General features: G+C 42.8%; 1 protein-coding gene across 6 annotated transcripts in view; it reads right to left on the reverse strand.

The window, feature by feature from the left end:
- The window catches only part of LOC117217440 (protein FAM135A), a 52,539-nt gene that overhangs the window by 16,130 nt on the left and 24,288 nt on the right, over window positions 1-12,121 (reverse strand). For all 6 annotated transcript variants that reach the window (XM_033465045.2, XM_033465042.2, XM_033465046.2 and 3 more), the window contains exons 2-3: window positions 2,526-2,784; window positions 2,285-2,361 (exon numbers count right to left, since the gene is read on the reverse strand). In XM_033465045.2, coding sequence (XP_033320936.2) covers window positions 2,285-2,361; window positions 2,526-2,602 — 154 coding nt within the window. In that variant the 5' untranslated portion in view covers window positions 2,603-2,784. The remainder of the gene's footprint in view (window positions 1-2,284; window positions 2,362-2,525; window positions 2,785-12,121) is intronic.

The following is a 12,121-nucleotide window of genomic DNA, read 5'->3' on the forward strand; positions in this document are numbered from 1 at the left end:
ATCAACGTAGGTAATCTTTTCTATTGTCTTCTATTGTCTTCAACAGGTATAAATAACGCGGCTATCACAGAGAAAATAAAATGCCGCACGGAATGTTTCATTTGGACGCGATTGAATTTTTAACGAATGCTATTGTGCAACATGCGTGTGTTAGACGAGCCTGCGACCGTCGAGAACTAAGTCACTTAAAGGGTTAATATTCTAACAATCGGACAGCTCGAAATTACTTGTTCCACGATTCTTGGAAAATAAAATAAATGAAGAAATGCACGGAACCGTATCAATTACAGTAATTTCTCCCCGATTCGCGCACAGATTGCTTATAAAAATGGACAATTTGGGAAGAGGAGATTTTTATAGTTTTTATAGTTGTTGGCGATCGGTAACTATAAAAACGAGCCGCAAGGCTCGAGTAATTGTATCTCCTCTTCCAAAATTTTCAATATTTATGCGCAATCTGAGCGCGAATTACGGAGAATTCACTGCAAACACTATACTTGCAGGATGCAGAAATGGCGCGAACAAAAGCTGTTCCACGATTCCTGAAGAATAAAATGAATGAGGGAATGCACCCACGGTACACAGCGTGATGTACGCGGAAAAAAGTGCAAACGAAAATGGTGCAGCAACAGTGTCGAATGCAGAGAAAAAATCCATTATCTGTCAACACGCGTCGCAAGACGCGACTCCGTAAAACGTCGCGTCGCAAAGCAAACACAATTGGTCGACTAAATATGTAAATGGGAACCGTGTGAAGCGGTACGGTAGGATCTCCGGTGCAAACGTTCCCGAGGCAAGTTTCCCCGTTCATTGCCGTCCCAACGAAATTCCCGACCGCGCGGGAGCACCAGAAGCCGGCGGACGCGCGAATTACCATAAAAGTCCGTAGTCCGGTTATAACGAAGTATCGCGAGTGGGACGGTCGGTTTTTTAACCGCCCATCGAGCGGCTCGTTCCGCGGAGCGCAGAAATGTCTGCGAGTCAGAGAATCGTTCCTCGAACTTTCTAATGCTATCGCTGTCGGAGTGCAGTTCGGTTTGAACTAGTTTGCCGTTGTCTAACTGAGAGCCGGTAAGTGAATTCAGCCGGAGTTTTCTCCGGCGAGACGAGTGCAATGTACCAGAAACTTTCCACCCTCCCTCCCGCCCCCACGTTTCCAGGGCGCAAGAAAGTTCAGAGGATCCGCTGGACACGCGGCGAGAGTTATACCGAACCGGATGTGATCCATGGGAACACGCTGCCATCGGCAGCGTTCCTCTTTTCCCCGAGCAAACAGTCCCTCGCTACGTTAGAATTCATCAAATTAGCAAATGGAACTCCGCGAGTACTCTGACAAATATTATCCGGAACATTCGCTTCTGACGTTGACTAAATTAATAGCAGCGCTGATTAATTCTTGTATATGTATAATTCGGCTATAGTTGCGCAAAATCAGCTTCCGCGATTTTCGGGCAATTTTTGTTCTGAACTCTAGCAACAGCAGTTTTTTAGTGGTTTTATAACAATTACGAGATTGGATTTATTTGAACTTCGTACGATTTCTACCGTAATATAATCTTAAGTATAGAAATCTAGTAAGAAATTACTCGAAGAAGTATTTTTGTAATATTTGTGTGTGTGTGTGTGTGTGTGAAATGAGAAGAGAAAAAATCGGAAACCAGTTATTTTGACTGGTTTGATAGGTCTAGTGTTAAATAGATACTTTAAATAAAATCGTTAGATTATAAATCAATGTTTACAGAGTTTAAAGCAGAAAATTGATGATTTCTTAATCGACCACAAAAGATTCTGCAAAATATCCTTACATAATACTCTACACTTTAGCTTTATGCTTTGAGTCGACTGATTGTCTAAGTTCACATTTGGAGCCTGCATTGTGATCATCAACTTAGAAGGACTAACAACGTTTCTGGAAATATGTCGTACATAAAAATTTCAGTGACGAACGAAACCATAATATACACCATAACATGAAATCTGCTATTAAATATTAACGCAATGCACTTCTCTTAAAGCGAAACAAGATTTAGTTCTTCCGTCATCAAAATCTAGGAACGAAATTAATTGAAGACGTATCAAATCGTACTATTAAAATCGTGGTGTGCACATAAATTTATTGCTTAACACGTCCTGCAAATACGTCTTCTGCGAGAAAATACCAAAAAAGAAAAAAAAACGGTGAATGCTGGAAACGAAAGAAGGATGCAGCGAATGCAGCGGATTGCAATTGTTAGAGTCAGTTAAGAACGTTCACAAATTGACGGGAGAGTAAGAATGTACTCACGGTTCCGCAGCTGGTTAACCTCCACCTTAACAGGGAGTTTCGGCGACACTCGTAGGGCGGTTCGAATCTGGTAATACCTGCGAAATTGGAAATCGTCGATGAGCCCCGGCTAAGCCCTCGCAATTACGAAGCCGAGCCGAGCCAAGCCGAGCGGAGAGAGAAGAGCCGAGGCCTAGAGCCCGTAGCTGGCCTCTCCCCCGGGCTGCATCTAGCAAAGCGTGGCAAAGCCGGATCCGCTTACCCACGCTGGAACAGGTCGACATTGTAGAACTTGCAAAGCTCGAGGGAGAACTCGAGAGTGGCCTGTAGATCGCTCATCTCGATCCCCGCGATGCCAAGAACCACCCTCTCCCTTTCCGGCCTCCTTCGAACGCTACTCTTAATCGCGCGAAGACCAGCTTCTGCCGCGACGATTCACGAGCGTAGACTGGTTAGGTCCTGGCCGAGACTCTCGGCTCGTTCCTGCCATCCTGGACGAACACCTCAGCGTCGCGGCCACCCTGCAACGTCATTGGATCGTTCACATTCTAAACGGTGCGAGACCACTATTTTCAGAACAGTGGGAAAACGTTGTTGTACAATTTTACAAGGTACGTGTGTTTGATTAATTACATCGGACGCCACGTTGTGAACATCTGTCCAGCGAATGAACGTTCTTTACGTGAAGAGGAAAAGTTGATAAATATTATACATCTTTTTTCTTCAGGCTTTTTATATGTATACTAGCTTTAAACTTAAGGATGTCTAAAATTAAATCAACAATTGTTTTCACGAGACAAATGAGTCCATACATAAGTGATGGTGATTTAAGACTCTTACTAAATGACTTGATTTTTAGAGGGATCAGTCTACTAGACGATGACTGAAATGCTGTTTTCTTAATTTTGCTATTACTTTGAATGACAACAAAATAAAAATCTCTCGTTTTTCAACTTTTTTATCTAAGCCCATAACGAATTATATGCGTGTTGAAAATTGTCTCGAAATCGGTTCACGTTGTTACGAGTTACAACAAATTAAAGATCGCAAAAATCACGGTTTTATCGTAATTTTGACGAAAAAACTGTAAGAAATCTGCAGTTTTTAAGATCGTTAATCGATTTCGATCAAATTTTCAGCACGCATATAAGTTACCGAGATTTACGAAAGGCATTTTTAAAATTTTTCTTATAGGCTCAGATAAAATAGTAAAAAACGAGGGTTTTTAATTTTTTCTTTTCATTCCAAGTAATAGCAAAATTAAAGAAAAGCTTTTTAGCCATCGTCTAGTAGACTAGACCCTCTAACATTTGAAAAAGATTCAAGTCATTTAGTTCAGTTTCAATAAAAAGTTTCGTGGACCGCTGTGGATCAGCTATCACTTCCGCTGGATTAATTACATTGGTGTGTAATGTCGGATTATTCATAAGTTTGTACATCGATTGTTCGCATTCCTTTTTTGTCCGAATCCTACGATTAGAATTAAACTCTGCTAATTAGACTTTGGATGTTCAGGCAAACCAAAAAACAATCTACATCAACTGGAAGAAACGGAAGTCAAACAGAATTCTTCTAGTCGGTCTAATAAGCCAAAACAATAAACCATAAACTGAAATCGTAAACAAATAAAATCCGCAGTCCGATAACGAAACAGCTGCACGCGACGGCATTTACGGGATTTGATAACGATTAATGATTGTTAAGCACTGCAGACATGCGCCTTAAGTGTTCATTATCCTGTCCTCGACGGGAACGATTTACGTAGGGGAGGAAAATTCGTAATTGGGTTAACAGGAATTTTTAACGAGTTACGGGAGGGGGGGCTAATGGAAGCATGGGCTTGTCAGAAATTCGCGAAACGCTTCACGTTGAGTCGGGTGCTTCAGGGTGATTGGTGCAACCGGCCGCCGGCAGCTTGTTTTCCGCGAAAATAATCCGAAAATATAACTTGTTGTGCGCCGCTTGTTGCAAGCCCGAGCAGTGGGATGGAAGCGAAAGGTTTTCTGTTGCACCCTCGAGTTGTTTTCCCGTAAAACAGCCTTCTGTCCGTTCGGGGATGTTGACGTTAAGCCGGGTGCTCCGACTTGTTTTGCATCAGCCGATCCATAAACCCTGTTTCTTCCAAGCACAGAGGAACGCTTTCCTCTAATTCCTAAACAAAATAATCCGCGACGTCCGCCGCTTTTAATTCCGATAGCGGCGCTTTGACGATCTCGTAATTTCTCTAATGAGTCGCGGAGCCAGCCGCCGGAGCTAAGTATTTTTCTTCCGTGCACGGTCGTTTGATCACAATTTGCCAACATCAGCGAACCCCAGTCGGGACTCCGAGCAGTGCAACAAACTGAAAAGCCGAATTCTCTTCGGCACGGCGCTCCGCGCTAATTCCAATTGCATTCATTCCGACGAATCGCCTGGGCCATAATTTTAATTAGAGGATGCTCGAAACGGGACAATCCCCGTTTCCAAACGATTCAATCCCGCGAATTCGGGGATAAAGTTAGTTTCCCGGAGCACGGAGCCTCTGTCTCTCTCCTCCCCCCCTCTATCTCACTCCTCTCGGTCTCCGGCTCTTGAACAATTTCACCCTGGGCCGACTTCGAAAAGTTCCGAGCTGTTAAATCCCGGCGATGATTCCCTCCCGGAGAAGAAAAGCCGCTGTCGCGAGCGGTCACAACGATCGTTAAAAAACTTGCTAACTGCGACTCCCGGAGCCTATTTGTCGCCGGAGAGCCGGAAGAATGAAGGAAAAAAAAAACGCTCGGCCCGTGACACGAGCAGCACACAATACACCTTTATCCACTCGTGCTTCGCCGGAAGTTGAAGCACCGTTTCGACGAGCCCCGCCGCTTCCGCGCTCGTCGATTCTCGAGCACTTCGTCCATCACAGACATCATTTCTGTTTGCTTTCGCGTCGCCGCGCTGGCTCGCTTCCGAAATCGAATCTATCGGGACCGATCGAACCGTTCGACAATCTTCCAGAGGAAAGATAACGAAATCGCTGCGGGATTTTAATTGAATTTCACTGTCGGCGACGTCGATGCTTCCGTGGACAATCGCTGCGCCAGTGTTACGTAAGAAGCGCGTCTCTGTGTCGAACGGCGAGCTCTCCCGAGACCAAATCGGTGTCCCAATTTTTCGACGAGAGAAAATTTGATCTGTCGCGCTTCAGCCGATTTATCTTTTTGTTGTCGCGGATCTCTGCGGGATTTGCGGAGCGTTCGAAATTTTTCGTGCGAAGAAATGTGTACCGAAAAACGCAGGAAAGTTAAAGGAACGGTTATGTTGGTAGAATTTGTTAGTTTTAATTGTATACATTTAAACGTTTCTTTTTAAACTATTGTTTCGTAAAATGCCTTGTTCGTTAAACATATCCTTTGGAGAAGTTTGAATGTTGCAGATGACATATCATGCCTTCGAAACGATTCTTGTATGTTCTCTTTCGGTTTGTACACGTTGTAAGATGGATCCCTTCTCACTAATAAATTACATACATGTAAGCAACAATTTGCACAAGGATTGTCCTAGATTCTCTCGTGCAACGATTTTTGAGATACGTATAATGTTTGGAGAAGAAGAAATTTGCCTATTTGCCCTAAATTTGCCCCTTATTCGACGAGATACCACGAGCACTCGTTGCTTGACTGTCACAATCTTTGGACAACTGCCACGCTAAGGCTGAGCGAGCCGACCAATCTTATCACAACAGAAAGACACCGTCCCATTGATACAATGACCGGAACTGGTGTCTTGTCTCAGCGGCAACGGAAATCGAAGACAGATAGGCTGACATTATTTTGGTTTCAAATAATCTATAACACCGACCGGAGAGTTGATCCTTTTAAACCCTAGAAGATGCAACTTGAAACTAAGACATCTAATGCGGCTTATTCGTTCACACCTGTCTAGACAGTCACAATGCACCGAAATGCTTGTTTTTGGAGACAAAATTCAATAGCTTCCGTTCTCTTTATGGTAAAGATATGAAACAACGTGGTTTTTTTGTTTATATTGAAAGTAATTTCAGTATGCAATTATTATAAATATAGTCTTATATATATTTATATATATATATATATATATATATATATATATATATATTTATATTATTACTATTTATATTTATTATACATTTATATTATTATTGTTATTTATATTTATTATACATTTATATTATTATTGTTATTTATATTTATTATACATTTATATTATTATTGTTATTTATATTTATTATACATTTATATTATTATTATTTATATTTATCTATAAAAGATGATCTTTCTAAACAAATCGTCAATTTATTGCGAATTTTCAGTACATGCATTTTTAGATGAGTTTTAACGAACTCTTAAAACACGTTCGTCTCTTCGAAACAGATATATTGCGAAGATCGCCGTTTTTTTAAAAACGTTATCTAAAAAATAGGAAAACGAATAAAACTTGTACGTTTAATTTCAGGTCTGTCACTATGTTGCATAAGGTTTTATAAAATTTCTAAAGTTTCACTACAATTCAACAACCCTTAGACAACCTATTATTTCGCCGAAACGTTTCGCTTGCAGAATGCGCTTGGAATTAGCCCCCTACCGAACTTTCTGAACTTTCTGTACACAAACACGATTATTCAGACATTTCAACGTAGTATAAATATAGTTTTTGAACCGAGTGATTTTTGTCCCTGGTTCGGTGCACCGTGCGCCGTCGTACCGGCCCCTCAAAGAATAGGGACATTGTTCGCAAAGGAGCAGGTGGCTTCTCCTAAGAGGACACTGTCAGACCCAGCACTTAGCCCAGAACCGTGATCGAGCAAGTTACAATTCCGTGCACCCGTGGCACGCGAGACAAGCGACGACTAAAAAGGCAGGTATCAATGAAAAGAAGAAGCATCGGCGGCCAGATAGCGTCGCAGAAATAACAACAGGGACAATGGCGGCAGCTCGTCCCCGGGTAAGTGATTCAATGCACTTTGAGCCAGACGCGCCCGTGACACGACGGCTCGTCTGTCTCTCGACGCTCTGCTGTCAGGCGACGAAACTAGATTATACGCGAGAGCCCCTGAAAGTGGTCAAAGACGAGGAGCAGAAGCGGAGCGGGTCGGGCCGGGTCGGGCCGTGTGCGGGCCGGTTCCATTCCTCCCTTGCTAGCTCGCGCGACGCCACGCGCCAAGGAGTGCCGTTCTCGTCAGGGTCCCATCTCTCTCTCTCTCTCTCACTCTCTTTCTCTCTCTCTCTTCCGTATTTTTCCGCTCTGTCTCCTTCACCCCGCCTTCTCCTCTCGGTGCACCCTCTCGTGCGCTCTGAGTGCGTACGCCGGGTCGTTGATCTTCTCTCGAGGAAGCGTGCAGCACGCGGCCTTCGCGCGTCCTTGACAGTGGCGCGAGCGCGACCGCTTTCAGCCCGAAGAGTCGTCGAAGTCCCCGGGGCTTCGCTGGGATTTTCATTTCCGGTCTCGCGGAAGCTTTCCGAGGCAGCCTTCCACCACTTAAACTTTACCCTGTCTTGTTCCTAGTGGACGGAAAACATCTCCAGGCCCTCTGGCTGCCGTGGAAAAAAGGCTCGGACCGCCGAGCCACACCTCGCCCCGTCCCCCGCTCGTCTTCAGTACATTCTCTTTTCCCTTCCTTCGCCCGGCCCTCGGTAAACAGGCGAGCTTGTCTTGGATTTCTCGAGGACTCCGAGAAGCTTTTGAACCCTTTTCTCGTTGCGTAGTTTTTTGTACGCGGTGGAACGTCAAAGGCGACGCGACGCGACGCGACCCGCCGCGCCGTCGCTCGTCTGGTTCTCTGTGGGGACCCGCCGAGAATTTCCAATCGGACTTCCGAAGTGTGCGCAGCTGCTGTCAATATCCGGGACACCCGGCAAGAACGACTTCTTTCAACCTTTGTGCCCTGGGACCGCGAGTAAAGCCGCTGTCGAACGGTCTCGCAGCGTAATTAGTTGACATTTTGACAGTGCGCTAGCGCTTGTTAAACTGAGCAACGTTTGCTTAACACTTCATGATACGAAGTGGTTCTTCTTCTTCTTCATTTTGGTACTTGCGCCGACATCGTGCCATCAATTACAGTAAAACTTCATTCGACCAGGAGGAGGCAGCTTTGATAACAGATGCTCTCGTGTCATTCCGCAATTTTAACTCCGCTTTGAAATGCATCGACAATGCGAAAACAACTTTTCAGAACGTCTCGTGAAGTCTATTATCTTTGTTTAAATTATAAAGGTGTACAGTTTTATATTTGCTAATCTTCTTATATTTGCTAATATTGAAGTACTTAGGCCGGTGGAGCCAGTTACTGTGGGTTGACCAATTGTTGTGCCTTCGGTTCGAGCAGAACTGACCCTACATTTATCGATAGTATTTACTTAGTTTATGCTTAACTTTATATTTTTGTATTCTAAAATAAACGAAATAAAAGAAAAGAAACGAAAGTCGCAGCAATTGGTCACCCCACAGTAACCAGCTCCACCACCATACGAGAGCTAACGTCGACGTAAACGTTGACGCATCGTCAATCCTTGTGTTCAGTAGATTACTCTAAATTTCTCAGAAAGCCATCTGAGATCCTACTTTAATGATGTTATCCTGTTCCAAAGGGCGTCCTCAAGCACCGCGACGGAAATAAGTTCGAACACAGCAACGTGACAGTGCAAGACAATGTTTGTTCCGCAAAAAAAATGGCCAACCTATAAATAAGCGTCACGGCACTTGGAAGATGCTCAACTATTCGCGATTTGTGTTTAGGTTACTGTAAATCGTTGCTTTGACAATGAGCAGACTTGGACGAGCTTCAACCCTTCACACAGCACTGTATTAATCTTGCTGTCTGGACCACTGGGGATTCCTGAAGGACTCGTGAGAGCCTTAACCCCTTTACGAGTCAGTGTTTCGGTGGAATTAACACGTTCCGTGCCACGTGTACCATCGATGGTACACGCTTGCATGTTTACTTAGTGAACTGAACAAATTGTTTACAAGAAATTTAGAACCGAAGAATCAATTTCCACCGCAAGAATGGGCGTTGATAAGTTTTTGTTACGTTGTTATGTGTACGAGAATTAATAATTGCACGTAATACATCAAGTTTTAGTAAAATATCAAAGTGTGAAGATTCGAGTAAAAAAAGCTCGGCACGGAACGTGTTAACTGCGGACGGTTTTATAGAAACGGCAGTCCGAAATCGTCGCGGAAACGTTGCCACGAAGTCGCGATGAAGACCGTGGCGTTGAAGTTCCGCGGGTCGGACGCGATCGTGTTCGCTCGCCGGCGAACCAGCAATCCTGACGATCCGGCGACGTTCAATGAATTATCTCGAGGCCGCGACGGATCCTACCGACGGTTCCCTTCGCCAGGAAAAACGGTTTTCACGGCCTCGAATCGTATCGCGTAAGTACACGACGTACCCGATGTAGGCCAGAAACGACTAGTGCCGCTAAACTGGGCCACGGTGCGTCGGCCTCGGTTCTAGAAATACCATTGCCACCGCTTCGAAACGGCGGAGAAGCATTCGTTCCCGATGAGAATTGCTTGGAAGCAGAGGCGGCGGAATTCGCGAAACTGCGGCCCGAAAATGACTCGCGCGGTCTTTGAGTTTCGAGGGGCCTCGACACGAGCGCTGCGAAAGCCTGAAATTAAATTCCATCGTTCATCGAAACCTACGGGGACCTCGACGAGCGTGGACTCCGGCAACCGGGACGCGCGAACAATTTTTTTTTACAAAGTGATAAAACAATAGAAATTCTGCGTGATTGAACCACCGGAGGCGATCGTTGCGCCCGCGGATCTTTATGCAAATTCCTATTTCGATACGTTGTTTTGTGAACGATCCTTTTTGGAACGGAACGATAGCAGTTGCATTTTTGCGTCTAGTCTCATCGTTGATCGGAAATTGGATAGATTTAGAAAACAAGGATTTCACGAGAAATCTAACAAATTGTTTCGTTATTATCAGAGCGCGGATTTTTATGTAGAATAAAAATCGCATAAATCGCAAGGAATAGGAACCAAGTTGCAAATATTCACTCTTCTTTTAAAATAATGCATTGACGTTGTTAATTCGTTTTATTCTTAAAATCCGCAATCTAGTTATTTACAAATGCAGAAAACAGAAGAATCAATAAAAGCTAAAGTAATTAATAATTAAAAATGAATCGGCGAAACTAAATGATCATCGCTGATTAAAAACTGAACAAACTTAACCGGAAATGAGTCTCAGGTAAATTGCGAAACTGCGACTGCGGAAAATTGATTAGAAAGAAACTGCAGATTGTTTGCTGCAAGATTAATTTAAAGTAGAACGAGTAAAAATAGAACAAGGGGAAAAATACAAAGTACGGTCAAGAGACCTTCCGCAAGATTGAATTTCCAGAACCAGAGAGGAATCCGGTTTTTATTGAAGTTTCGTGGGAATCTGCCCTGTCAGGTGAAGAACCTGTGCTTCGTGCACGTGCGGAAAACAGTTCGATCGCCCGGACGAGACGCTTCGAAAAATATCGTGGGTGTTTTATTTATAGCCGTTCATACTTAATTTAACCAGACCACCTACGGCTAGGGAAATGTCCGAGGTGAGACATAAAGATCGTAGGAATCTGTTGTCGGTGCTATTTCTGGCATGCGATTGTGTTGGCTCCCAGTAGCGAAAAAGAAACGTCTACGAATATCTTCCATAAATAGATCTACGGAACTATCTTTGCCGCGCTTATGGCGATCAATCTTTGAGCGTTACCTGGAAATGTTATTCGGAGAATCTGACGTAGTCCAAATAGTCATTGAACTGAAATGTTCCGTGCAACGCTCAGAAACAGGGATATATTTAGCGTCAGGATAAATTCTAACCTTCCCAGTGTTTACTGAAATGAAAAAGTACAATAGGGGAAACATATCTACTTTTTATTTTATTTTTACGATCTTATATATATATAATATTTTATTAATATAAAATATATATATATATATATATATATATATATATATTTTATATTTATATTATAATATAATATAAAGATTTTGGTAGGTGAAATTTTGCATAAATATCGCGAATTAACGGTCGCCCATATAAAGTAAACATTGAAAGGGTTAATAAAAGACGAAAGGCGTCGAGTATATACGATTATGAGACTGTGGATTGTATGCGTTTATGAAAAAATTGAATAGATGAAATGCAAAAGGGTAGAAATATCAGGAGGTTTTAATTAAAAGCGGTAGGAAACAAAGAATGTATATTGTTAAAAATATACGTAATAAGTAAATTGAGGATCTTTGTGCAAATTCTCAATTCTCAATTCCCTTTTTCAACTAAACGGTTGTTCATTGCAAAAGAAAATAAAAATGCTGTTAGACCATGTTTATTGTATTCTAAAAATCCGCACATACCACCAAATCCACCAACTCTCAATCCTTGCACTATTTTACGTCGGTTAATGTTACATGAGAAGAAATTTATATGAAATATTTTAGCCAATTAAGCTTCGTGGAGATCTTGGATGTACACAGAAGGGTTGAGCATTCAAGCAAACGCGAGCAGACAATAAATATAAATTCTTTCTTCTAAGAAATTATTACTAATCGTTGTAACTGATAATTAATAAATATTAATAAATTAATAAATAACCATTAAGAAAATACAATCGCAACAATGCAATTCGACGATTAATAACACGAGGAATATTTACATCGCGGTTCAAATATCTCTTCCCCTCCCAACAAATAATTACAATCGAGAACGTTCTAATCATTGTAACCGCGGCGAAAATGATACGGCGAGGCGTTAACCACAGCTCCGCGGACTTTCCAATAAAAGAAACGCTGCAAACCGAGGAGCGGCGCGCGTCGGTGCGAAATACTCGCAGAAGTACGCAGCTTAAAGTT

Source organism: Megalopta genalis, chromosome 12 (genome assembly GCF_051020955.1).
Source record: "Megalopta genalis isolate 19385.01 chromosome 12, iyMegGena1_principal, whole genome shotgun sequence".
In the NCBI taxonomy this organism is placed as follows: domain Eukaryota; kingdom Metazoa; phylum Arthropoda; class Insecta; order Hymenoptera; family Halictidae; genus Megalopta; species Megalopta genalis.